The sequence below is a fragment of the Erinaceus europaeus genome, chromosome 16, assembly GCF_950295315.1.
Source record: "Erinaceus europaeus chromosome 16, mEriEur2.1, whole genome shotgun sequence".
Lineage (NCBI taxonomy): Eukaryota > Metazoa > Chordata > Mammalia > Eulipotyphla > Erinaceidae > Erinaceus > Erinaceus europaeus.
The window spans coordinates 2,888,940-2,914,543 of record NC_080177.1 but is presented as its reverse complement, the minus strand read 5'-3'; the positions used below and the strand labels follow the sequence as shown (position 1 = coordinate 2,914,543).

The window sequence follows — 25,604 nt, the reverse complement described above, 5'->3', positions numbered from 1 at the left end:
GTGTTGTTTTTCCCAGATGACAACTTCATTTATTCAGTTACTCATTTTCCTCGTAGGTTTTGGCTGATGGTCTGAGGACTGGAGTAACTGAATGGCCTGAAACTCTGGAAGCGAAGTCTGCTGTGGAACTCGTCCAGGAGTTTCTGAACGGTGTTGGTCTTTTCCAGTTCACGTCTGAACAGCACTCAGTTTTCTTACTGTAGAGCTCATGCTGTGATACTTAGGCGAGAGCTGGCGCGTTCTTCCTGCGGTTCCCTCCCTATTTTCCTTGCTTCCTTCGTAGAGACAGAAAGGCAGAGAGAGTGGAAGAGACGGGGGTCGGGCTGTGGCGCAGCGGGTTAAGCACACAGTATGATGTGCAAGGCTCGTCGTAAAGATCCCGGTTCGAGCCCCCGGCTCCCCACCTGCAGGGGTGTCGCTTCACAAGTGGTGAAGCAGGTCTGCAGGTGTCTGTCTTTCTCTTCCTCATCTCGCTCAGTTTTTCTCTCTCCTATCATTAAAAAAAATAAAAAATGACTGCCGAGACCAGTGGATTCATAGTGCAGGCACCGAGCCCCAGTGATAACCTTGGAGACAAAAAAAAAAGTGGGGGGGGCGCTCAACCGGTGGCGCACCTGGTTGAGCGCACACATCACAACGCGCAAGGATCCTGGCTCAAGCCCCTGGTCCCCCTCAGGGGAAAAGCTTCATGAGCGGTGAAGCAGGGCTGCAGGTGCCTCTCTGTCTCTCTCCCTCTCTGTCCCCCTTCCCTCTCAATTTCTTTCTGTCTAGCCAATAATAAATAAGTAAAACAAAACAACAAAACAAGTAAATTAAAAGTGGAAGAGACAGCAGCGCCAAAACCTCTCCAGTGTGGAGGGTTCGAACCCACCTGGGTCAAGTACATGGTGAAGCAGCACGCTCCAGGTGGCTTACTTGCTCCCTCTCTCTCTCCCTCCTTCCTTGTCTCTTTGCTAAAGAGGGAGACTGAGAAGGAGCCATCCCACCACACTGCCCCCTGTTAGTGAAGCGTCCCCGTGCGGGTGACGTGGTGACGTGGTGACTGGAACGCAAAGCCAGGTCCCCACACGGGGGCGAGTGTGCCCTCCTGGGCGGGTCGGTTCTCTTTAAATCCCAGGGCTAATATGCTTTTGTTCCTTCCTAGATTTACAGAAGCTGGATGAAATTGGTGAGTCTACAAAAAAAGACACAGAGGTAAGTGTTTTCTTTTTCAATCAGAAAAGTTCACTGAACTGACATTTAAAAAAAAATTTTTTTTTTTTTGCCATTTAAAATTTGACTCTTAATTTTATCTGTCTCACTTTTCGTCTCATGGGTCTGGTGCCCCTGGCCAGCAGTTCACTTACATTTATTTAACAGACAGATCAAGAGTGAAGGAAAGGGGTGGGGGGAGAGATGCCTGCAGCCCCATTTCACCCCTGGGGAAGCCTCCCCCATGCAGGTGGGGAGCAGGGTCTTGAACCTGGGGTCCTTCACACCGTAACACGTGTGCTCCACCAGGTGCGCCACCACCCGGCCTGTAGGCTATTGGTGTTTTTGTTGGTGGTGGTGGCCTTTAATGTCAGCCTAAGCTTTTTTTCCTTCAGAAATGACAGGTATTCTTAGAGGGAACCAATAACTGCTGTCCCCTGCACCCCATCAGAGGAGAAACGGGTCAGTTCGCCTGCCGCAGGGGTGTTTCTAGGGAGCGCTGTGCGGGGGACTCCGCAGTGCTGGCTGATGGCGTGGCTAGTCACACAGATCAGGGAAATGAGGCAGGCAGGATGTGGGCTTCCCCCGCCCGCCTTCAGAGGAGCAGAGGGCCGGGGGGAGAGAGAGAGACACCAGCTCCCAGGCTCCCTGGTGCGGCGGGCGGGCGGGCGGGCGGTGGGGGTCAGAGCGGCAGCCTCCGGTGCTGCAGATCCAGGCCGGGCTCTGCTGCCTGAGCGGCTCCACTTAAACCCCGCGTGGCGAGTGTGGCGGTCCCGCGCGTGGCGGGGATTGAGCCTGGTGGGCTTGTGGTGAGTACCCCTGGGCCCTGAGCGGCCGCGGCGCTGTCCCCGCAGGAGGTGAAGCACGACAGCACGGCAGTGGACCGCTCGCTGGAGCTGCTGGCGGCACGGGGAGACCTGGACTTCGCGGAGCAGCTGTGGTGCAGGATGAGCGCCGGTAGGTGGCTGGTGGCCCACGCGCTCAGCCCGGCGGCCGGTCCTGCCCGTGGGACCGTGTGTGCCATACGCCTGGTGTGGAGGGCGCTCTCTGTGGTTACCAGCTTTCTCTTATTTTGTAATTTCTTTATTGGAGGATTGTTGGCTTGCAGTCGACAGTAAAACCCAATAGTTGGTACTTGCGTAACATTTCCCAGTTTTCCACATAACAGCTCAACCCCCACTAGGTCCTCTGCCATCCTGTTCCAGGACCTGAACCCGCCCCTTTTTTTTAACTAGACCCTGCTCAGCTCTGGTTTATGGCGGTGGGGGAGATTGAACCTGGGACTTTGGAACCTCAGGCATGAGAGTCTCTTGCATAACCATCATGCTGCGAGTCAGCCCTCACTCTCTTCTGTTCTTTTTTTTTTTTTAATTTTTATTTAGTTTCCCTTTTGTTGCCCTTGTTTTTTATTTTTGTTGTAGTTTTTGTTGTTATTGATGCCATTGTTTTATAGGACAGAGAGAAATGGAGAGCGGAGGGAAAGACACAGAGGGGGAGAGAAAGACAGACACCTGCAGACCTGCTTCACCGCCTGTGAAGCGACACCCCTGCAGGTGGGGAGCCGGGGGCTCGAACCGGGATCCTTACGCCGGTCCCTGCGCTTTGCGCCACGTGCGCTTAACCCTCTGCGCTACCGCCCGCCTCCCCGTCTTCTATTCTTATTCTCAATCTCCTCCTGCTGCTGCCAGAGGCCTGCTCAGCTCTGGCTGATGCTGGTGCTGGGCACTGAGCCCTGGGGCTTGAAGAACCGACATGCTTTTTCCCTTGCCCTCAGGCTCCTTTGGAATAACATACTGGCACTTTCTACTCAAGCATTAGACTGGGCCAGGTGTGGCGCCGTGCGCCTTCTTACCTCAGGAACGCCTGAGTCCTTTCTTCGTCTCGAGTTTCTCTCATGGTCTCATGTCCACAAAGCACAGACGTCTCTCTCCATTTGTGTGGTATCATCTGCTTGGGCGACACAGGGGTTTCCAAGGCCTGCCTTGTCTTCCCAGGTGTGACGTCCTACCAGGACTTGGTGACGTGCTTCTCTCTGGTCATCCAGAGCCTGCAGCGCGGTGACGTGCAGCCGTGGGTATGCCGGGGGCTCAGCCGGGACGCTGGGGTGGGTGTGCGGGGGCTTAGTCGGGACGCAGCCTTTGAGTTTGGCCTGCAGCCCTGCGGGGGAGCCTGGCCCCTCCACGGTTCAGCTCCCCAGGCTCCTATCTGGACCGTGGGGTGGGGTGGGGTAAGCGGTGGCAACCGCGTGGGCTTGTGCAGGGCTGAATCACTGCCCGGGGCTCACGGCGCGTCTCTCCCAGCTGCACAGCGGCAGCAGCAGCCTGCTGGCGGAGCTCGTTCACCAGTCCTACCACGGGGCCGTGGGTGCCATCTCTCTCAGCGGGACCCTCCCTGTTCAGATGCTTTTGGAAATCGGCCTGGACAAGCTGAAGAAAGACTATGTCAGCTTCTTCCTGGGTGAGGCCCCGAGGCTTGTCCCCACCTCACACTCTGATTCTCCCCCTTCGTCTCGCTCTCACGACAGACAAGCCGCTGTCTCAGCACCACACACGTGACCGTTGGGGACAGGCAGCTGCCGCGGTGTTGAGAGTGAGCGCTAGTATATGTACTGGCGTTTTTCAAGATTTATTTACCTATTAACATGGGAGAGGAGGAGAGAAAGAGAGCATCGCTTAACTCCAGTGCTCTCTCTAATCAGCGTGCCTGGGCTGGAATGCTGGCATAGTTATTGATTTGGTTTTTTAAATTTTTTAAATTATTATTTATTTTCCCTTTTGTTGCCCTTATTTTATTGTCGTTGTTGATGTCGTCGTTGTTGGGTAGGGCAGAGAAATGGAGGGGGGAGAGAAAGACAGACCTGCTTCACCGCCTGTGAAGGGACTCCCCTGCAGGTGGGGAGCTGGGGGCTCGAACCGGGATCCTTACGCTGGTCCTTGCGCTTGCGCCACGTGCGCTTAACCCGCTGCACTACCACCGACCCCCTGATTTTTTTTTTTTTACTGTCCCCAAAGTTCTTGCTGGAGCTTGGTGTCTGCACCCAGACCCACTGCTCCCAAGCCATTCCCTCTCCCCTGTTTTTTCTTTCCTTTTTTACTGTGTAGGACGGAAATTTAGAGGAGAGAGGGAAACAGAGAGAAAGACAGACACCTGCAGACCTGTTTCACTGCTTGTGAAGCTTCCCCTGCAGGTGGGGAGCCGGGGCTCGGAGCCAGGTCCTTGCACGTGGCAACAGGCGTGCTCGACCCGTGCACCACCACGTGGGGCCCAGTGCCAGCGTGCTTTCCTTGCTCTTTCTTTTTTTAATTATTGTAGTTATTGCTGTCGTCGTTGTTGGATGGGACAGAGAGAAATGGAGAGAGGAGGGGAAGACAGAGAGGGGGAGAGAAAGACAGACACCTGCAGACCTGCTTCACTGCCTGTGAAGCGACTGCCCTGCAGGTGGGGAGCCGGGGGCTCGAACCGGGATCCTTGAGCCGGTCCTTGTGCTTCGTGTCACGTGCGCTTCACCCACTGCGCTACCGCCCGACTCCCGCGCGGTTTTCTTACATTAAGTGCCGGAGAACTTGCCCTTGCGTGGGTGACGGCTGAGCTGGAGCCTTTCTGACGTGTGGACCGGGAGGGACAGTGTTTTAGGTTCCCTGGCAAGCGACAGGCCACCGGAAGCTTATCTGCGCGCATGTGTCTTCTCCTCCTAGGTCAGGAGCTGGCCTCTTTGAACCACTTGGTGAGTTTCTTGTTTTGTTCCGGGTCGTTTTCCTTCTCACCTGCCACGCCGCCTCTGGTGTCTGCTGGGCGGGGCTGTGTCTCCGTCCTAGGAAGCCACAAGTGAGACGGGCGGGCAGCCAGGCGGCTCCTCTGTGTCCTCTGCAGAGCCCCGAGCCTCTCTCCCCAGCTGCTCTGAAGAAAGATTGCTAATGCTCTGCTTCAAGCAAGCAGTGCCGCTTGTGCTTACTGCCTAGAGGATCCTACTGAAGAGGGGTCGCTCTTGCCCAGCCCTGGGGCGCCCCCACCCGGCAGCGTGACCCCCACACGGGTGGAGTGAGCTCGGCAGAGTCCGAGCAGAGCGCCCGCGGGGCTCCCGACCCGTCGGTCGTCTCTCGTTCTTCGCCTCTCTGCAGGAATACTTCGTCTCCCCGTCGGCCGACATCCCGGAGCAAGTGGCCCGTGTCCGGAAGCTCCACCACGTGCTGGAGATCCTCGTGAGCTGCCGGCTGTTCGTCCAGCCTCAGCACGAGCTGCTCTTCTCCTTGGCACAGTGAGTGTGCCCGCGTGTCTGTCCGCGTGTCTGTCCACGTGGGCCTGCGGTCTCGGCTCGGACCCGCCCCTCTTCTCCCTTCTGTGGGCCCGCTGGCCGCGCTGTAAAGGCTGCGGGTGGGTGGCCTGGGGGAGTCCCACACAGAGCTTCCTGGCAGCTCCTGGTGTGGCCGGGGGGAGGGCGGCTTTTCCCTGGTGGGAGGGAATCACGTCGCCTTGTCCAGTCTCAGAAGCTGCCTCAGTGCTGAAGAGCAGGGCGTGCGGTCGCTGTCTAGACAATCGGAAAGCCTCTCTGGGTCTGTTTGGTTTTCTTTCTTTTTTACCAGAGCACTGCACAGCTCTTGTTTATAGTGGCGCCGGGGATTGAACCTGGGACTTTTGGTGCTTCAGGCAGGAATGTCTTTCCTTTTTTAATGTATTTATTTATGCATGCGGGAAAGAGAAAGAGAGAGACAGAGAATGAGAACCAAATATCTCGCTGGTACATCTTCTACGGGGGATTGAATTTGGGACCTCGCAGTCGGTAATCTGACGCTTTATCCACTGCACCACCTTCCGGGCCACCAGACAGGAAAGTCTTTTTATAGAATTGTTCTGCTGTCTCCCATCCCTAAAAGATTTTTTTTTAATTAAAAAAAAAAAAAAAACTGGTATAAATGAGTTAACCTTTTATTTTTTTTATATCATGAGTTCTATTTTTTTTTCAATATTCATTTATTTTTTCTTTTGTTGCCCTTGTTTTATTGTTGTAATTATCATCGTTGTTGGACAGGACAGAGAAATGGAGAGAGGAGGGGCAGACAGTCGGGGAGAGAAAGACAGACACCTGCAGACCTGCTTCACCACCTGTGAAGCGACTTCCCTGCAGGTGGGGAGCCGGGGGCTCGAACCGGGATCCTTACGCCGGTCCTTGCGCTTTGCACCACGTGCGCTTAACCCGCTGCGCTACCGCCCGACTCCCATGAGTTAACCTTTTAATTCCCCAGAGTCTGAAAGGCGTGGAGACTGTGTCTAACTTGCGTTCAGGCAGAACCTTTAAGGTGTATTTGTTTGTTTACCTGAGCACTGCTCTGCTCTGGCTTAGTGGCGGTGCTGGAGATTGAACCTGGGGCCTTGGGGGCTCAATTATGAACATTTTTCTCTTTAAAAAAATTTTTTTTAATTATCTTTTTATTGGATAGAGATAGCTAGAAATTGAGAGGGAAGGGAAGGAGGCGACAGAGAGGGAGAGACAGACCCTGTAGTACAGCTTCACCACCTGCAGAGCTTCCCCCGCAGCTGAAGACCCAGGTTCGAGTGCTATAACATCAGCTCGGCCAGCTCTGCCACTGCCTAGCCCCGGATCCCTTTTCTCTGACCACCATGCTAGCTCCCCAGCCATACCTGTTTGCCAGATGTGCCTGCTGGCGACTTATGTGCTCACTCATCTCCGAGATGAGTGCGACTGCATCTCAGCGGGTAGATGAACAGCGAGTTCTGCTCAGTGTCTCACGTTGTCCTTCGCTCCCGGCCGCGAGACTCCGTGAAGCACCTCGACCCAGAGCTCGAGGCTCCCAGGGGCCTTTCTCTCCAGCGGCAGCTCTGTACTGAGGGGCGTGTTCCCCCAGGTCCTGTGTCAAGTACCATCAGAGCCCCCTGGCGGCTCTGTACTGAGGGGCCATGTTCCCCCAGGTCCTGTGTCAAGTACCATCAGAGCCCCCTGGCGGCTCTGTACTGAGGGGCGTGTTCCCCCAGGTCCTGTGTCAAGTACCATCAGAGCCCCCTGGCGGCTCTGTACTGAGGGGCGTGTTCCCCCAGGTCCTGTGTCAAGTACCATCAGAACCCCCTGGCGGCTCTGTACTGAGGGGCCATGTTCCCCCAGGTCCTGTGTCAAGTACCATCAGAGCCCCCTGGCGGCTCTGTACTGAGGGGCCACGTTCCCCCAGGTCCTGTGTCAAGTACCATCAGAGCCCCCTGGCGGCTCTGTACTGAGGGGCCACGTTCCCCCAGGTCCTGTATCAAGTACCATCAGAGCCCCCTGGCGGCTCTGTACTGAGGGGCGTGTTCCCCCAGGTCCTGTATCAAGTACCATCAGAGCCCCCTGGCGGCTCTGTACTGAGGGGCGTGTTCCCCCAGGTCCTGTGTCAAGTACCATCAGAGCCCCCTGGCGGCTCTGTACTGAGGGGCGTGTTCCCCCAGGTCCTGTATCAAGTACCATCAGAGCCCCCTGGCGGCTCTGTACTGAGGGGCGTGTTCCCCCAGGTCCTGTATCAAGTACCATCAGAGCCCCCTGGCGGCTCTGTACTGAGGGGCGTGTTCCCCCAGGTCCTGTATCAAGTACCATCAGAGCCCCCTGGCGGCTCTGTACTGAGGGGCGTGTTCCCCCAGGTCCTGTATCAAGTACTATCAGCAGAACCCCCTGGACGAGCAGCATGTGTTCCAGCTGCCGGTCAGACCGACTGCGGTCAGGGACTTGTATCAGAGGTCAGTTGCTCCGTCGGGCCACCCTCGTCTCTGGCCCGCTTCCGGCCCGAGCCACCTGGGCTCTGACACCTGCGCCATCTCTCTGGGCCAAAGACACCCAGACCAAGTTCCCTCAGGCGCTGTGGGCACACGCCCGCGGTGCCCGTGCTCGTGTCCTGCCTGTGCCCCGCCAGCTTGACAGCTCACCCTGCTCCAGGCCGCGCCCAGGAGCCCCCTCCCCACCCCACCCCAGCATGCCCACCGCTTCCCTGCTTGACGCAGACTTGCCCCTCACCTCCTTGCTTTCTCCTCGGCGGGATCTGCTCCTTGAGGCCGGAGCCCATGGCCGGCCGCGCTCCTCCTCTTGGGTGCCGGGCACCGAGGCTCCGCTCAGTGACCGGGCTGCAGGGGGCGACAGGAGGAAGGTCCCCCTGGCGTCTTCTCTCCCCTCAGCGCGAAGCCGCAGACGTGGAGAGTGGAGGTCAGCAGCGGCCAGAAGAGGCTGAGGACAGTGTGGCAGCTGAGTGACAGCCTCCCCACAGACCATCTGGGACCCCACAGGCCCGGTGAGGGCGGCGCTGCCGGGTGGCCGAGGGTCCGAGGGTCGGCCTCCCTGCGGTGGTCTCGGGCCTCCCTCAGGACTCGGGTGTGCGACGCTGGTTCTGATCTCATTGTCCTGGGTGGAGGGACTGACCTCAGGGTTGGGCAGGACTTGAGAAGTGTGTTGTGAGCGCATGCGGCGCTGGGTAGCCCACCTCTGGGGCTGCAGCGGGAGCGGGGTGGGGTCTCCCGTGTCTCGACCCTCCTGTCGTGGGTGGAGTACCGGGTCTTCCTCCTTCAGCGCCCGCGTCTGCTCCGTCCTGCACGTGAACCACATGGGGGCTTGGAGAGCCCTGTCCGCCGTGTCTCCCCGGGGTGGGGTGTCTCCCCTGGGTGGGTGCCGAGGGCGAGCTGGGTGGGCGTCAGGTAGCCGGACCAGGTAAATCGGCCCAGGGGCAGAGCCGGGAGCTTGGTCCTTTCCTATTTTTACAGCCCCTGGGCCCCACGCAGGCACATTTTTATTCGCAGAGAGAGGCCTCTGGTGCTGTCCGAAGTGACGCCCTGGGTTCGATCCCCAGTGCCGCGTTAGTACACCAAAGCCAAGCAGGTGGCCTCCGTGAATGGTGGCTGGCGCTTTGGTGTCTGTCTTTTCTTGCTCTTAAAATAATCTTGTGTGTGACCCAAGTTCAAGCCTGGTTCCACCATGGAAGCATCCATGCTGTGGTTTCTCTCTCTCTCTGCCTCTCTGCCTCAAAAAGCAGCAGCAAGAAAGATCAGGCCAGGGAGGTGACCCATGAGGTGCAGTCCAGGCACGCTCCAGTCGCTGCTCTGTTTCACTGGACTGACTGTGTGTGTGTGTGTGTGTGTGTGTGTGTACACACTGAGAGCTCAGGATGACTCAGCCTGCAGTGTGTGTGTGTGTGTGTGTGTGTGTGTGTGTGTGTGTATGTGTACACTGAGGGCTCAGGGTGACTCAGCCTGCAGTGTGTGTGTGTGTGTGTGTGTGTGTGTACTGAGGGCTCAGGGTGATTCAACCTGCAGTGTCTGGGGTGTGAGTGAGTGTGTGTGTGTACTGAGGGCTCAGGGTAACTCAGCCTGCAATGTCTGGGGTGTGTGTGTGGACTGAGGGCTCAGGTGCCTGCACTATATATCCGCTGCTCCTGGAGGCCATTAACCCCCCCCTCTTGTTGCCCTTTATTGTTGTTGTTGGATTGGAGAGAGGAGGGGAAGACAGAGAGGGGGAGAGAAAGACAGACACCTGCAGACCTGCTTTACCACCTGTGAAGTGACCCTCCTGCAGGTGGGGGCCAGGGGCTCGAACCAGGATCTTTGAACCAGTCCTTGCGCTTTGCGCCATCAGGAGGTCCCTCAGCGCAAACTGAATGATGGCTCAGCTCTGCCGTCTGTCTTGCTCTGGGGGTCCCATGTGGAGGGGCAGTGCCCCTGAGCCGGCTTCTGCTTGCAGACCTCTCCGACGTGACCCTGAACGGCAGCCTGGAAGACAGGACCCCCTTCCCCAGTGTGCTCACCTGCAGCCAGGTGCACTTCCGGTGACTGCGGCCGCCCACCCCAGGTGTGTGCTCCGGTGGGTGACACGGTGCTACCGGTTTGGTTTGCTTTTACCAGAGCCCTGGCTGATGGTGGTACAGGGGATTGAACCTGGGACCTCTGAGCCTCAGGCAGGAGAGGCTTTTCTGTTGTTGTTAATCATCTTTATTTATTTGGTAAGAGACAGCTGGAAATCGAATGGGAAGGGGATGGAGAGAGGACAGAGAGACACCTGCAGCCCTGCCTTCTCCCTGCAGATGGGGGCTGGGGGATCGTGGCTCGAATCACTGTAACGTGCTCGGGCAGGTGTGCCACCACCAGGCCCTTCCTACCGTATCCCTGCCGGGCCCTGTGTGTGGGAAACGGCTCTGGGTAGCAGTGAGTGAGCACAGCCGCAGACACAGACACCGAGGAGGAGGAGGTCAGGATGTGCGGGTCTCACTTCCTTTATTGTCTGACTCCCCCACCCAGCACCAGAGAAGGCTCGCCCCCACCCCCGAGACTGCACCCCAGCGTGCTGCTCAGCACCGTCTCCGCAGGAGGACCGCGAGGAGCACCGCGGCGAGGAGCACGCACAGCGTGCCGACCGTGGGCACCACAATCTCCGTCACCATCTGCATGTGGCTCCGCAGGGGCTCTGGGCGGGAGAGAGGGGAGGGGAGGGGGCGCGGGGTGAGCGCTCATGGCCACATTAAAGGTGAGCTGCTCAAAGCGGGAGGTGTGTCTGTCACCGCCTAGATGGAGAAATTGCGGCGGCCTCCTGAGGGTGCCCGATCTTGTTTCAAAGGTCTTCGCGTTCTTTTTGGCCTCCAGGTTTATTGCGGGGTCTCAGTGCCGGCACTATGAACCCACCTCTCCTGGTGCCCGTTTTTTCCCGTTTTATTGGACAGGACAAAGAAAGTAAGAGAGTGGGAGATGGAGAGGGAGAGAAAGAGAGGCACCTGCAGACCTGCTTCACTGCCTGTGATGCGTCCCCCCTGCAGGTGGGGAGCCGGGGGCTCGAACTGGGATCCTTGAGTCAGTCCTTGAGCTTTGTGCCGTGTGCACTTGAAGTGCTGACAGAACAGACTCCCTCTCGTTGCTTCTGTGGTCAGGCACTCTGCCCCCCGGGGCCATACCCCCGCCCACCTGACCCGTTTCCAACCACGTGGTGTTAGAAGGCCGGCAGCCGGCTGAGAGCTTCTGCCGCCCCCGCCCCGCCCCCTGGAGACCACTGGCCGCCCGCGTGGAGTGTCCTCACCTGCCGCCAGCATCTGGCTGTTGATGGAGCAGGACTCCAGGGCCTGGAGATGCCACCTTCCCACCTGAAAAACCCTTGAAAAGTCATGCTGGGTGGCGAGATAGCACAGGGCTTCTGCAAAAACACTCCAGCCCAAGACACCAAAGGCCCAGGTTCAATCCCCAACAGCGCCAGTAGCCGAGCTGAGGAGGGATCTGGTGAGATAAAATTTAAAATACTGCCATCTTAATCTTAACTTTTGACAATCTGAAATTGTTTTTAGGAATGAGCTTTTTTTTTTTTTTTTTAAATCTGCCTGTAGTTTTCGTCAGTTAACATTTGCCAAGTTTCTGAGCGTGGCTGAGGGGGAAGGGCAGTTATGCCCTTTTCCTTTTGTTGATTCTGTGGAACTGGAGCCCCAGGAATTTGACGTTCCACTGCACATCAGTCCAGCTTTTTGCTTTTTTCAAAAGGAGAGGGGGAGTAGTTAGCATAATGGTTCTACAAAGACACTCTCGTTCAAAGTCCCAGGTTCAGTACCCAGCGCCACCATGAGCCGAGCTGAGCAGGGCTCTGGTGAGAGAGAGGGAGAGAGAGATACTCCAGTGCCCTGGGCCTGGAGCATGCAAGCCCTGCGCTCCCTCTGAGATCAGCTGAGCTTTGGAGCCAGTTCGTCCTTGACGCCGCCGTTCGGTACGAGAGCGACACACTGGTCTGACCCACTTTCTCACAGCTCCAGGGACTGGATATTGAGACCCACCGTTGTCCGGTGTCCCCCTGCCTGTCACAGCTCAAAGTGGACGGAACCCCGGCCCCTGGCTGTCCTCCATGGGGGCTGGATTCTGGCAGACAGCAGAGGCGCCCTGCAAGGCGGGAGAGAGCCCCTCTGCGCACCCACAGGCCCCGCACTGGCTCAGGGGTGCCAGGGCCAGGTCATGGCGCACCTGCTCGAGCGCCTGTCAGTGCACAGAGACCCAGGTTCGAGCCCCCAGTCCTTCTGCAGAAGGAAAGTTTGTGAGTGGTGAAGCAGGGCTGCAGGTGTCTCTCTGTTTCTCCCTCTCTATCTCTCCCTCTCAATTTCTGGCTGTCTCTATCCAGCAAATAAAGATGATAGTGGAAAAAAAAAGAAGAGGGCGCGGGCCAGTTCCCAGGCCCAGCCCTACCTCCTGGGCGCTGGGGAAGCCGTTGGCCTGGACCATCCTCTTGTAGAAGTGGGCCGAGGCCTTGGGGTAGCGCGGCCGCACCGTGCTGGCGAAGTCCACGAAGTAGAAGCCGTACCTCTCGGCGTAGCCCCTGTCCCACTCGAACTGGTCCAGCAGCGACCAGCAGGTGTAGCCCCGCACCCTCACGCCGTCCTTGATGGCTGCAAAGACGGGCCCGTCGAGGCCCCTGGGAAGGTCCCCCCCCCCCCCGCATGGAATCTCGACACCGTCCCGGGTGTGGGTGGACAGCCAGGCCCCCGCCCCCAGCTCACCTTTCAGCACTTCATTGACGTAGCCCCGGAGGTAACGGACCCTCCACTCGTCACACAGCTGCGCACAGGCCGTCCGCTGGGGCACCCCGTTCTCCGACACGTAGATAGGGGGATCCCCGTACTGGGTCTGGAAGCGAGTCCCAGCAGAGGAGACTCAGGAGTGGAGCTTCGAGCGGGAGGCGCCCAGACCAGCCTGCCAAGCTCTCACTGCGTGTCTGAACCGCTGGTTCAATCCCCAGCACAGCCTGTCCCATCGTGGCGGCCGAGGTTTTACCTGTCTCAAGACGCAGTAAGTAAATTTTTTTTTTAAAGTCTTTTTTGGGAGTTGGGTGGTAGCAAAGCGCAGGGACCGGCACGAGGATCCTGGTTCGAGCCCCCGGCTCCCCACCTGCAGGGGGTCACTTCACAGGCGGTGAAGCAGGTCTGCAGGTGTCTGTCTTTCTCTCCCCCTCTCTGTCTTCCCCTCCTCTCTCCATTTCTCTCTGTCCTGTCCAACAACGATGACATCAATAACAATACAACAATAAAAAAGGGGGCAACAAAAGGGAAAATAAATCATTTTTTTTTCTGAAAGAGCATATCTGAGCTTCTGGTAGGTGCCAGCTGACCTGTCTTCTTAGGGAAGAGGGAGGACCAGAGGCAAGTTTGGGGAAAATCGTCCTCAGTTAGTGTAGAGACAGAGGTCGTGCTCTCCGCCCCACACTCCCGCTGAGCTAGAGACAGACACACAGACAGATGTCAGCGGAGATAATGGTTTAGCCTCTGGGAAGATGGAGACCTAGGCCTGTTTTCTTCAGCTTGTTTATTTCCCCAGAGCCCTGCTCAGCTCTGGCTGATGGTGTCGCTGGGGGTTGAAGCTGGGGCCTCACACAGTCGAGGCGAGAGAATCTTTGCAGAACCATCCTGCTGTCTTCCTCGCCCCACCTCCACCACGCTTCTCAGAGACTGACAGTGGTGCTGGGGATTGAACCTGGAGCCTCAGAGCCTCAGGCAGGAGAGTCTCTGCGGAACCTCTCCCCCACCCTTACCCCCCCATGCTGTACCCCAGCCCCAATTCACTTTCTCAACGGGCCGGTCACCTGGGCGAAGTGCAGGAGCCTCCTGATCCCCCAGGGATAGCCCGCGGCCGGCCAGCGGGGGTCCGCCAGCTCCTGCAGGCCCTGGTCGTCACGGTAGCTGGGCCCCTGGCCCGCAGGCCAACTCCTGGCCGCCACGTAGCGCGTGGTGAAGTGGCCGAGCCCCAGGAAGTCCGCCGTGCCCCTGATGAGGCCCTGCTCCTGGCGGGAGAAGGCAGGCAGCCGCGACCGCTCCAGGCCCTGCTCCACGCTCTTCCTGCCTGCCGGGGAGACGCCACCGTCACCTGCTGCTGAGAGCCACCAGCTCCCCTCAGGCCACCAGAACCTCCTCCACCTGCAGGCTGGCCGCCTGGATTACCTTTTGATTTGATTTGATTTTTATATATTTTTATTTTAATTATTGGATAGAGACAGAAATTGAGAGGGGAGGAGGAGATAGGCTGAGAGAAACACCTGTTGCCCTGCTTCACTGCTTGGGAAGCTTTTCCCCTGCAGGTGGGGACCAGGAGCTTGAATCCTTGTCCTGAGCACTGTAGCGTGTGTCCTTAACCACTGCCTGCCCCCTACCCCCACCTGGAGCACTTTCTAAGGGCATCAAGTGTGTAGGGGCCTGAGTTTGATCCCCAGCGTTGCATCTGCCAGAGTGACGCTCTGATTCTCCTTCTGTCTCATTAACAGATAAATGGGGAGTCGGGCGGTAGCGCAGCGGGTTAAGTGCACGTGGCACAAAAGCGCAAGGACCAGCGTAAGGATCCCGGTTCGAGCGTCCGGCTCCCCACCTGCAGGGGGGTCGCTTCATAGGCGGTGAAGCAGGTCTGCAGGTGTCTGTCTCTCCCCCTCTCTGTCTTCCCCTCCTCTCTCCATTTCTCTCTGTCCTATCCAACGACGACGACATCAGTAACAACAATAGTAACAACAACAATAAAAACAAGGGCAACAAAAGGGAAAATAAACACAAAAAAAATTAAAAATAGGTGTATTGCACTAAAGGACAGCTCTGTATGTGGTGGGGGGTCCTTTCCAGTCCTGGTGCAGGAGAACCTATGGGGGGTGAGAGTGTTGCAGAAAACTGAGCAATGTTACACAGTCACCGACACTGCATTCACTGTCAGCTGTAAACCATCCACCCAATAAAAACATAAGAAGAAAATATTACAGAGGAATAAAGCCCACAGTGCTTGAGAGTGGCGTTAGGTTTAGTCAGGGGGTGTGGACGACTGGGTTTGGACCCCCGTTCTCTGGGGACTGTGCTCTGGACCCGTGAGGGTCACAGCCCAGCCCCGTGACCCCCGCACCCGTGGCCCCAGCCTCACCGATGTTCTGCTTCATGGCCTGGGGGTAGTCCCCCGTGAAGATGGGGCCCGCAAACCAGCCCAGGCAGAAGTGTAGGAAGCGCTCCGCTGCCTCCAGGTCCTCGGGGTCGCCCGCATCCAGCGGCTCTGCCCAGCTGCAGCTGAGGGAGATGCCCACCAGGCCTGCGGGGCAGACGGGTGGGGGTGCCAGAGCTGCCGTGCCCCAGCCCCCTGCCCTCTGCGCCCCTGTGGGGGACTCACCTCGCTGTCGGCCACGCCAGGTGCTGTTGTAGCTGTGCCAGGCAAGGGTGTGGGCCTGGGGGAGGGGCGCGCATTCAGGGGCTCCCCGAGCCCCACCTGCCTCCTCCCGGCCCCGCCCCTCACCCACTCAGTCACCCAGAGGTGATTCTTAGGGCCGCTGAACCCTGAGCACCCACAGCCCTGGGGGTCTGCTGGATGAAGCCCGACACCACACGGGAAGTGTTCCGGGCGTGAGGGGAAGCTCCCGTGTTGCAGTGTCTCTCCATCTCTCTGTGATGTCTCTGCACCTCCCCACCAGAGAGGTGGGGAGCAGAGGGGCCCACTGTGCTGGTTTGGAGGGTCCCCCGCCGGGCCCCACCCCAGCACTCACCTTGATGATGTGGTGTGCGGCCACGTACAGGCCTGTCCCTTGGAGTTGCAGGCCCGGCGGGTGGCGGCCCGTCTCATAGCCCTCCTCCACCATGGTCTGGACCAGGAGGGGGCCCGTGAGGAGGCGCACGGACTGGACCCTCCCACCCCTCGACACCCCCTTACCCGAGGGTCCGCAAAGGTCAGCCAGAGCCGCACGCGGTCCCCGAAGGCCTGGAAGCACAGGTCGGCGTAGTCACGGAACAGGGCGGCCATGCTGGCGTTCTGCCAGCCACCCCAGCGGGCCTGCAGTGGCTGGGGGAGGAGGAGGGTGGAAACAGAAGACAGACACCTGCAGCCCTGCTCCACTGCTTAGGACGCTTCTCCCCTGCAGGTGGAGGCCGGGGGCTTGAACCGGGTCCTTGCCCGTGGTAATGTGTGTAATCAACCAGGTGCAGCACCATCTGGTCCTAGAATTATCAAGACTTTTTTTTCTATTTTTTTAGTCTTTTTAAAATTTTTTTTTAATATTTATTTTATTTATTTATTCCCTTTTGTTGCCCTTGTTGTTTTATTGTTGTAGTTATTATTGTTGTTGTCGTTGTTGGATAGGACAGAGAGAAATGGAGAGAGGAGGGGAAGACAGAGAGGAGGAGAGAAAGACAGACACCTGCAGACCTGCTTCACCGCCTATGAAGCGACTCCCCTGCAGATGGGGAGCCGGGGTTCGAACCGGGATCCTTATGCCGGTCCTTGTGCTTTGCGCCACCTGCGCTTAACCCGCTGCGCTACAGCCTGACTCCCGTCTTTTGTTTTTTTATCTTTACTATTAGCTAGAGACAGCCAGAAATAGAGAGGGTAGGGGGCGAGAGGGAGAGAGACAGACACCTGCAGCCCTGCTTCACCACTCATGAAGCTTTCCCCCTGCAGCAGGGGAGACTGGGAGCTTGAACCCGGGTCCTTGTGCACTGTGACGTGTGCTCAACCAGATGTGCCACCACCCGGCCCCTTTTCTATTTTATTTGATAAAACAGAAATTAAGAAAGGGGAGAGAGAGAGAGAGAGAGACATCAGAGCCCAGCTCAGCTCTGGCTGATGGTGGTGCTGGGGATTGAACCTGGAACCTCAGTCTCAGGCAGGAAAGTCCTTTGTAGAACTCCTGTGCTGTGTCCCCAGCCCCTAAAAATCAAGAAAAAAAATTTTTTTCTTTATTCATATATTGGAAAGAAACAGACACTGAGATGGATGGGAGAGAGAGAGAGAGAGCTACATCTGCAGACCTGTTTCAGCACTCATGAAGCTTCCCCCCTGCAGATGGGGAGCTGGAGCTCGAACCCGGATCCTTGAGCACGGACACATAGGCGCTCAGCTGCACCACCACCCAGTCCCTGCATTTTTTTTTTTTTTTTTTTAAGTAAAGAAGCAAGACAGATCTTTCTGCTTGGGCTTGTGGCTGTGAGGCCCAGAGCCGTCGGCCCCGCCCCCGGGGAAGGGGACACCTCTGCAGACCCCGCTCTCACCTGGGGCAGGTCCCAGTGGTGCAGGGTGACCACGGGGGTGATGTTGCTCTGCAGGAGGGCGTCGATGAGGTCGCTATAGAAACGCAGCCCCTTCTGGTTCAGACCGTCAGCTGGCGGGGGGTAGGGGGCTGACGGGGCCGCCTTGGCCTTTTGTCTCAGCTCACAGTCTCCCCCTAAGACTCTGGGCAGGAGACACCCCACCCTGTCCAGCCGTCCAGCCTGCACATCACCCGAGCACCAGGACCTGAGTTTGAACCCAGGACGTGGCGTGGGAGCCCCAAGTTTCAGGAGGAGCGGTTGGGCAATGTTGTGGGGCCTCCCTCTCCCTCTCCCTCTCCCTCTCCCTCTCCCTCTCCCTCTCCCTCTCCTGCTGCAGGAGTGGTGAGAAGCCCAGGCGAAAGTCCACTGACAACAAAGGAAACAGGTTCTATCTTATTTTTTAAATATTAATTTTATTCCCCTTTGTTGCCCTTGTTTTATTATTGTAGTTATTATTGTTGTCATCATTGTTGAATAGGACAGAGAGAAATGGAGAGAGGAGGGGAAGACAGAGGGGGAGAGAAAGACAGACACCTGCAGACCTGCTTCACCGCCTGTGAAGCGACTCCCCTGCAGGTGGGGAGCAGGGGCTCAAACCAGGACCTTTGTGCCGGTCCTTGCGCTTTGCACCACCTGTGCTTAACCTGCTGCGCTACCGCCCGACTCCCAGGTTCTGTCTTTTGTCTATCAGTGAATTTGCTTAGCTCCCATCTATACACAGGCCATCTACATCTGTCTGTCTGTCTGTCACCTATCTGTCCGTCCATCCATCACCAATCGTATCTACCTAATCGGCCTGTGTAGTCTACCTGTCAGTCTGCTCACCCTCTCTCATGGCTCTCTGTCTGTATCTACTACTTATCAGTGTGCCCACTTATCATTCATCTGTTACCTATTACTGTTATCTTACCAGAGCACTGCTCTACTCTGGCTGATGGTGGTGCTGGGGATTGAACCTGTCACTTTGAGCCTCAGGCAGGAGAGGATTTTTTTCTTTTTTTCCCCTCCAGGGTTCTCACTGGGGCTCGGTGCCTGCTCTATGAATCCACTGCTCCTAGAGACTATTTTCCCCCTTTTGTTGCCCTTGTTGTTTTATTGTTGTAGTTATTATTGTTGTTGTTGGATAGGACTGAGGGGGAGAGAAAGACAGACACCCGCAGACCTGCTTCACCGCTTGTGAAGTGACTCCCCTGCAGATGGGGATCCGTACACCGGTCCTTGCGCTTTGTGCCACGTGTGCTTAACCCTGAGTTCAGGGGTGCTGGGGGCTGAGTTCAGGGGTCTGGGCTGAGGCCAGTGAGAGCTCTGACTCCAGCTGCTTCCCCTCCTGGGGCTCTGGGCACCCAAAGGCCACCCGTGGGGGACAGAAGCCCCTCACCTCGGACACCCGTGGGCAGGAGGCGCGGCCAGGACAGTGAGAAGCGGTAGTGGGTGACCCCCAGCTCCCTCAGCAGGGCGACGTCCTCCTGGGTGGGGAGCGGGTCAGGTCAGAGATGGAACCCCGTCTCCCCAGCCCCTGGGAGCACCCAGCGGGCATCAGCTGGGGTCCCCCACCTCCGCCTCCCCAGGGACACGTCTGTGACATGCTTGAGCCCCGGGAAGCGGGGTCCTGAGAGTAGGGGGGCGCTGAGCAGGGGCTCCAGGTGGGGCAGGGGCCTGGGCCACACGGGGACCGGGGTGTCCCCCCTCAGACCTGCCCTCAGCGCCCCCCTGCCTGTCTCCCCGACATCTAAGCGCACCCAAACCCCAGTCACGCTGGATCAGCCTGCCAAGTTGGGGGCTTAGCACTGCCGGCTGTCCCCACGCATCCCTGTCACCTCCTAGGCAGGCACACCCACGCAACATGCATCCACATGCATGTACATACACACATACATGAACACATACACATGCACAGACATGTACACGCAGCCTCACCTGCACCCTGTGGTAGCTGTCACAGGCCACCTCAGCCGTGTCCCCAGGGGCCCGGCCCCGTCCGCTGAGGGTGAAGGTGTCCCACACGCTGGGCCCCTTGCTGTCCTGTTCCCAGGCACCTTCGGTCTGGAAGGCAGAGCTGCCCACGCCCCACGAGAAGCCTGCAGGCAATGTGGAAGGACCCCGGGCACTGGTCAGACACCCCCACCCGGGCTGGGACCCCCCCACATGGTGACCACCCCCTACCTGGGCTTGGACCCCCCTACATGGGACAGCCAACCCCCACCCAGGCTGGGACCTCCCCCTGCACCCCCCGGCAACCACCCCCCCACCCGGGCTGGGGTCCCACCCAACAGGGCAACCACCCCCAACCTGGGCTGGGACCCCCCAGGGGTAACCCCCCTCTGCCCACTGGGCCAGGATGCCCACACAGGGCAGCCCCTCCCCACCCAGGACTGTGACCCCCACAAAGCCCCCACCCCCAAGCAAGGCTGTGATCTCTCCCCTGGCCCATCGCCCCCCCAAGGTGGACACAAGGCTGAGACACCCCATAGTGCAGCCACCTCAACCTGGGCTGGGACCCCCACAAGGCAGCCATCACCCACCCCCGGCTGAGACCCTCACTCCCATGGGGCAGCCTCCTCTCCACCCAGGCAGGGAGCCCCCAAGACAGACAGACGGAAGCTTCTACTACAGATGACAGAGGGGACACACCCTGAGGGAAGCTTCCGTAGTAGAAGGTTCCGTCTTCGGGGGGTCCCTTCCTGGTGGCCCGCAGCCCCCACGCCAACAGCAGCGCTCCCCACAGGGCGGCCCCCCAGGTTGGCCTCATGGTGCCAGGCCTCTGCCCACACCTGGGGAGACGGGTAGAGGGGGCGCTGAGGGGGCCAGGACTGGGCACCAGGTGTGCCAGACCCTGATGGGGGCCACCTCTGGCTTGGGGACGCTGCGGTCCTAAGGAGAGGACACCCCAAGAGTCCCTCAGCCCCCTGGTCTGTGAACAGGGAGAGACCCCACCAGCCCCTGTCTTTTCTGTAACACCCGCTTACCCAGGACTGTCCCCAGAGTGGCCACCGCTGTCCAGGGCGCCCTCAGCCCGCCCCCCAGCCCCCCAGAGAAGGCTCTGGACAGGGGTGTGGCCAGCGGCTCACCCCACAGAGGCCCAGGCAGCAGGGGCAGGAATGCTGAGCTGGCCCGGCTGAGTCAGCAGGCAGCCCGCCTGGCCCCCATTAGCTTGGGACCGGGGGTGGGGGCCCTGGGACCTGAAAGGGTCCAGCACCTGAGGGCTTCGTCTGGGAGACACCCCAAACTACACGTGGATAGTCCTGGGGACCTTGGGGGAGCTGGGCTGTGGCCTCTCTCTCCCTCTCTCCTCTCTGTCTTTCCTTCTCCCCCCTCTGTCTCTCCCTCTCTCCTCCCTCTGTCTCTCCCTGTCTCTCTGTCTCCCCCCTCTCTGTCTCCCCCTCTCTCCTCTCTCTGTCTCTCCCTCTCTCCTCCCTCTGTCTCTCCCTGTCTCTCCCTGTCTCCTCTCTCTGTCTCCCCCTCTCTCCTCTCTCTGTCTCCCCCTCTCTCCTCTCTCTGTCTCTCCCTCTGTCTCTCCCTGTCTCTCTGTCTCCCCCTCTCTCCTCTCTCTGTCTCTCCCTCTGTCTCTCCCTGTCTCTCTGTCTCCCCCTCTCTCCTCTCTCTGTCTCTCCCTCTGTCTCTCCCTGTCTCTCTGTCTCCCCCTCTCTCCTCTCTCTGTCTCTCCCTCTGTCTCTCCCTGTCTCTCTGTCTCTCCCTCTCTCCTCTCTCTGTCTCTCCCTCTCTCCTCTCTCTGTCTCTCCCTCTGTCTCTCCCTGTCTCTCCCTCTCTCCTCTCTCTGTCTCCCTCTCTCCTCTCTCTGTCTCTCCCTCTCTCCTCTCTCTGTCTCTCCCTCTCTCCTCTCTCTGTCTCCCTCTCTCCTCTCTCTGTCTCTCCCTCTCTCCTCTCTCTGTCTCTCCCTCTCTCCTCTCTCTGTCTCTCCCTCTGTCTCTCCCTGTCTCTCCCTCTCTCCTCTCTCTGTCTCTCCCTGTCTCTCTGTCTCCCCCTCTCCTCTCTCTGTCTCTCCCTCTGTCTCTCCCTGTCTCTCTGTCTCCCCCTCTCTCCTCTCTCTGTCTCTCCCTCTGTCTCTCCCTGTCTCTCTGTCTCCCCCTCTCTCCTCTCTCTGTCTCTCCCTCTGTCTCTCCCTGTCTCTCTGTCTCCCCCTCTCTCCTCTCTCTGTCTCTCCCTCTGTCTCTCCCTGTCTCTCTGTCTCCCCCTCTCTCCTCTCTCTGTCTCTCCCTCTGTCTCTCCCTGTCTCTCTGTCTCCCCCTCTCTCCTCTCTCTGTCTCTCCCTCTCTCCTCTCTCTGTCTCTCCCTCTCCTGTCTCTGTCTCTCCCTCTCTCCTGTCATTTTTATCTCTTTTTATCTCTCCTGTCTGTCACTCTCTCCCTCCCTCTCTCCTGTCTCTGTCTCTCCCTCTTTCCTCTCTGTCTCCTGTCTCTCCCTCTCTCTTGTCTCTGTCTCTCCCTCTCTCCTGTCTTTTTTATCTCTCTTTTTATCTCTCCCTCTCTCCTGTCTGTCCCTCTCTTCTACCTCTGTCTCTCCCTCTCTGTCTGTCTCTACCTCTCTCCCTTCTCTGTCTCCTGTCTCTGTCTCCCCCTCCTGTCTTTTTTATCTCTTTTTATCTCTCCCTCTCTCCTGCCTGTCTCCCTCTCTCTTATCTCTGTCCCTCTCTCATGTATCTGTCTCTTCCTGTATCCTCTCTCTGTCTCTCTTTCTCTCTCTCCTCTCCTGAGTGCACAGGATGGGAATGTTGGAAGCCATGTGCTCTGCCTCCGAGCTACGTTCCCAGGATGGGAAAACCTGACGAGGGAGGCAGCTCAGCCGTACCCAGCAAGTGCACACAGAGACATGACCACATTTACAGAGACGCGTGTGGGCAGAGGGGCAGCACAGGGCTCTCTCTGCAGAAGACTCTCCTGAGTCTCTAGGCATTCTGGGAAAATGGCAGAGCCTGGAGTGTCGCTATTACTGTCATTATTCTTATCATCACTATTATTAAGTGTTTTCCCTGGAGCCCTGCTCAGCTCTGGCTGATGGTGGTGCTGGGGACTGAACCTGGGACCTCGGAACCTCAGGCAGCAGAACCACTGTGCTGTCTCCCCAGATCACTTTATGATTTATTTTAAAGGCGTATCTACTAATGGGAGAGGGGAGGAGGAGCGGGAGAGAGAACAGAGCCTCCCGCGGGCACATGCGGTGTCGGGCATCAAACCTGCGACCTCAGAGTCCAGTGCTTTATCCACTGTGCCCCCTCCTGGGTTGTTTGAGGAAGGTTACATCCCAGGCTCTGTCACTTTCCCTGAATGCTTTGCTGTGCCCTGGGGCCAGGTGCCAGGGGGTGAGGTAATGTGTGCGCTTAAGTAGGTGTGGCATTGGACAGCCCCTGGTTTGTTTATTTGTTTGTTTCTGCCTCAGGCAGGAGAGTCTATTGCAGAACCATTATCCTGTCTCCCTGCCTTATTACTATTATCATTATTATTACTTTATTATTACCATTATCATTATGATTTTCCCCAGAGCCCTGCTGAGCTTCGGCTGATAGTAGTGCTGGGGATTGAACCTGGGCTGTCAGAGCCTCAGGCAGGAGAGTCTGTTGCAGAACCCCTGTGCTGTGTCCTTGGCCCTGGGCTCCCTTTGTCCCGGCCCCCAGCTGGCTCCACAGTGCCCCCCCCACACCGCTAGAGACCCCCAGCCTCCCCTTTCCTGCAGGTGCAGCCAACGGCCACTCGGGGCTCCCAGCTGCTCTGGCAGGTTGAAAGGGAGGATCTGCGGGACTCTCCCCTGGGGGAGAGATCTCTGGGCCCCCGCAGGGCTATCGCCGCCCGCAGTATCTTCAGCCTCTGCCCCGCGCCAGGCAGCTCGGCCACGAGGGGGCAGTACACGGGCGTGTTCAGAGCATTGCCACTGTCACTCCATCAGCAGATAGGTGCGTGGGAAAAAGGGGCGAGGGCTTTAATAATGTCAGAGCCCACAGGGTGGGGTGGGGGGCTTCTGCACTGGCCGCCTCCAGGGGGTCCCTGTCCGGGCTACGAGTTCTGACCAGGGACCCCCTCCCTGAGGGTCTGCAGACCTCTGGGTTCCGGAGTCTGTGGCAGGGGAGCCTGAGGGGCTGATGCCACTCAGAGGTCTCACGGTCTCTAAGACACAGAATATGAGGAGGGGGGCAGGGGAGACAGCACAGGGGTTCACAACAGACTCCTGCTCGAGGCTCTGAGGCCCCAGGTTCAATCCCCAGCACCACCAGCAGCCAGAGCTGAGCAGGGCTCTGGGCTCTCTCCGTCCGTACATCTATCCTTTCCTTCCTGGGCCCCGCCATCTCCTCTGGGCTGGTGCCACCCTTCTGTCCCAGGGGCCTGTCACAGCACTTGCAGAGTCACCTTGGGGACCTTGGATGAGGAAGTGGCCCTGGAGAGCTTGGCTCCTCCATTCTGCCAGCAGCATGGGGTCACTAGGAGGTGACAGTGTGTGACCCAGAGGTTCCAGACCCAGGGCGGGTCCAGGTCCAGGCAGGGGAGGGAGGCTGCCAGGAAATGCCTGGGGGTGGGGGTGGCGGGCAGTGCCCGGCTTCCTGTGACCTCACCCCCCAACACTCCAGGCGGCCCCCCACTCCAAGCCGGCCATTGTCCCCTGGAGTAACCACCCGCTCGCCTCACCCCCCAGCCTGTCACGGGGTGTGGTTCCCTGGCACCCACGTTGGGGTGGGGGCTCCCCGGGCACCCCACTCTGGAGCCAGGGACTCCAGGTCCCCCACCTCTGACCGTCAGCGCCTCAACTCCAGCAGCTGTCTTCCCACCTAGCCTGGCTGAGCGCCCCCTCCTTCTGTATCCAGTGGTCTCTCGAGGGGTGTGTGGGCACCCCGCCATTGAGAGCAGGGAAGCTGTGAACTGGGGTGCAGGCCCCGCCCAGAGGAACGCTGCCCTGTACCCTGGTTGAGAGCTCTGCAGTGGTACTGCTGGCTCAGAAGTGTCCTCACTCTTTTTTTAAAAAAATATTTATTTATTCCCTTTTGTTGCCCTTGTTTGTTGTTTTTTATTATTGTAGTTATTATTGTTGTTGATGATGTCGTTGTTGTTGGATAGGACAGAGAGAAATGGAGAGAGGAGGGGAAGACAGAGAGGGGGAGAGAAAGACAGACACCTGCAGACCTGCTTCACCGCCTGTGAAGCGACCCCCCTGCAGGTGGGGAGCCGGGGGCTCGAACCGGGGTCCTTGTGCCGGTCCTTGCGCTTCACGCCATGTGCACTTAACCCGCTGCGCTACCGCCCGGCTCCCATCCTCACTCCTTTTGCGTGTCTGCGCTGCTTACTGCTTCCCCAGGGCATGCCCTGGCCTGCACCCCCAGATCTGTGGCAGCCTGTCCCTCCAAAGCCTCGCCAGCTCTGGTTTAGTGATCTCTTCTTTCTATGCTTTTCTTTTATTTCCTTTTATCAGAGCACCACTCACCTCTGTCTTATGGTGGTGCAGGGGACTGAACCTGGGACCTCAGCGCCTCTGGCATGAGAGTCTCTTTGCAGAACCATGATGCTGTCTACCCTCCCCCCTGAGTTTTCCTCTTCTTTTCTTTTCCTTTATCTTCTCTTTCTCCCTCCTTTCTTTCAGTGTACTTATTGGATAGAGAGAATTTGAGAGGGGAGGAGAGAGAGAGAGAGAGACCCGCAGACCTGCTTTACAGTTGATGAAGCTTCCCCTGTAGGTGGGGCCTGGAGCTCGAGTCTAGATTCTGACGCGTGGCAGCTGTGCCGGCCACTGCAAGCCTTGCCTTTCCTTCCTCCCTCCCTCCATCTTTCTCTCTTCCTCTCTTTCTTCCACAGATAAAGAGGCAGAGGAAAAGAGGCCAAGTGGAGGCGCAGCTGGTTGAGCGCACACATTACAGTGTGGAAGGACCCGGGTTCAAGCCCCTGGCCCCCACCTGCAGGGGGGAAGCTTTGTAAGTGGTGAAGCAGGGCAGCAGGTATCTATCTCTCTGTCTCTCTCCCTCTGTATCTCCCCCTATTTCTCAATTTCTCTCTGTCTCTATCCAATAAAGAGAGAGAGGGAGAGAGAACAGAGCATTGAAGGTGGGGCTGGGCTCAAACCTGGTCTGATTTTTTTTTCTTTACAGAGGTGAGACTCAGAGATGAGAGACGCCTGCAGCCCTGAGTCACCACTTGTGAAGCTTCCTCCTGGTGGAGACTGGGGCCTTGAACCCACATCCTCATTCACTCTAAGGTGTGTGCTCAACTGGTGTGCCCCTCTGCCCGGCCCCGGCTCTGTGATGTTGCCTCCTAGCGAGGCCTCAGCCGGCAGCTCCTGGATGCTGAGAGGTGGAGGGGGGTCGTCCCGGAGACCCTTGCTCTGCCTGGAAGGTGCCTCTGGGGTAACGGTGTCCATTCCCAACTCTCCAGCGTGATGCTCTGGCTCTCAGTCCCTCTTCCCTCCTCC

At 58.1% G+C, this 25,604-nt stretch overlaps 2 protein-coding genes across 7 annotated transcripts in view; one reads left to right on the top strand and one right to left on the bottom strand.

Annotated features, from left to right (window-relative positions):
• Window positions 1–10,753, top strand: part of ZWILCH (zwilch kinetochore protein) — a 70,393-nt gene extending 59,640 nt beyond the window's left edge. For 5 of the 6 annotated variants that reach the window (XM_060175646.1, XM_060175643.1, XM_060175647.1 and 2 more), the window contains 11 exons: window positions 57–150; window positions 1,145–1,194; window positions 2,046–2,148; window positions 3,186–3,265; window positions 3,492–3,648; window positions 4,887–4,915; window positions 5,310–5,446; window positions 7,813–7,908; window positions 8,341–8,453; window positions 9,893–10,000; window positions 10,447–10,753. In XM_060175646.1, coding sequence (XP_060031629.1) covers window positions 57–150; window positions 1,145–1,194; window positions 2,046–2,148; window positions 3,186–3,265; window positions 3,492–3,648; window positions 4,887–4,915; window positions 5,310–5,446; window positions 7,813–7,908; window positions 8,341–8,453; window positions 9,893–9,981 — 948 coding nt within the window. In that variant the 3' untranslated portion in view covers window positions 9,982–10,000; window positions 10,447–10,753. Of the gene's footprint in view, window positions 1–56; window positions 151–1,144; window positions 1,195–2,045; window positions 2,149–3,185; window positions 3,266–3,491; window positions 3,649–4,886; window positions 4,916–5,309; window positions 5,447–7,812; window positions 7,909–8,340; window positions 8,454–9,892; window positions 10,013–10,446 lie in introns of all 6 variants that reach the window. The other variant, XM_060175644.1, reaches the window with a different exon arrangement.
• LCTL (lactase like) lies at window positions 10,479–20,255 on the bottom strand. The gene is made up of 14 exons (XM_007537621.3): window positions 20,171–20,255; window positions 19,836–19,975; window positions 19,122–19,282; window positions 18,583–18,670; window positions 17,166–17,275; window positions 15,832–15,960; window positions 15,668–15,763; window positions 15,298–15,352; window positions 15,058–15,219; window positions 13,748–14,004; window positions 12,669–12,795; window positions 12,358–12,557; window positions 11,216–11,279; window positions 10,479–10,612 (listed from the first exon to the last, which is right to left on the bottom strand). Exons 2-14 carry the CDS (start codon window positions 19,951–19,953, stop codon window positions 10,497–10,499), a joined length of 1,683 nt encoding a protein of 560 aa, XP_007537683.1. The 5' UTR covers window positions 19,954–19,975; window positions 20,171–20,255; the 3' UTR covers window positions 10,479–10,496.
• Between the last annotated feature and the right edge of the window lie 5,349 nt (window positions 20,256–25,604).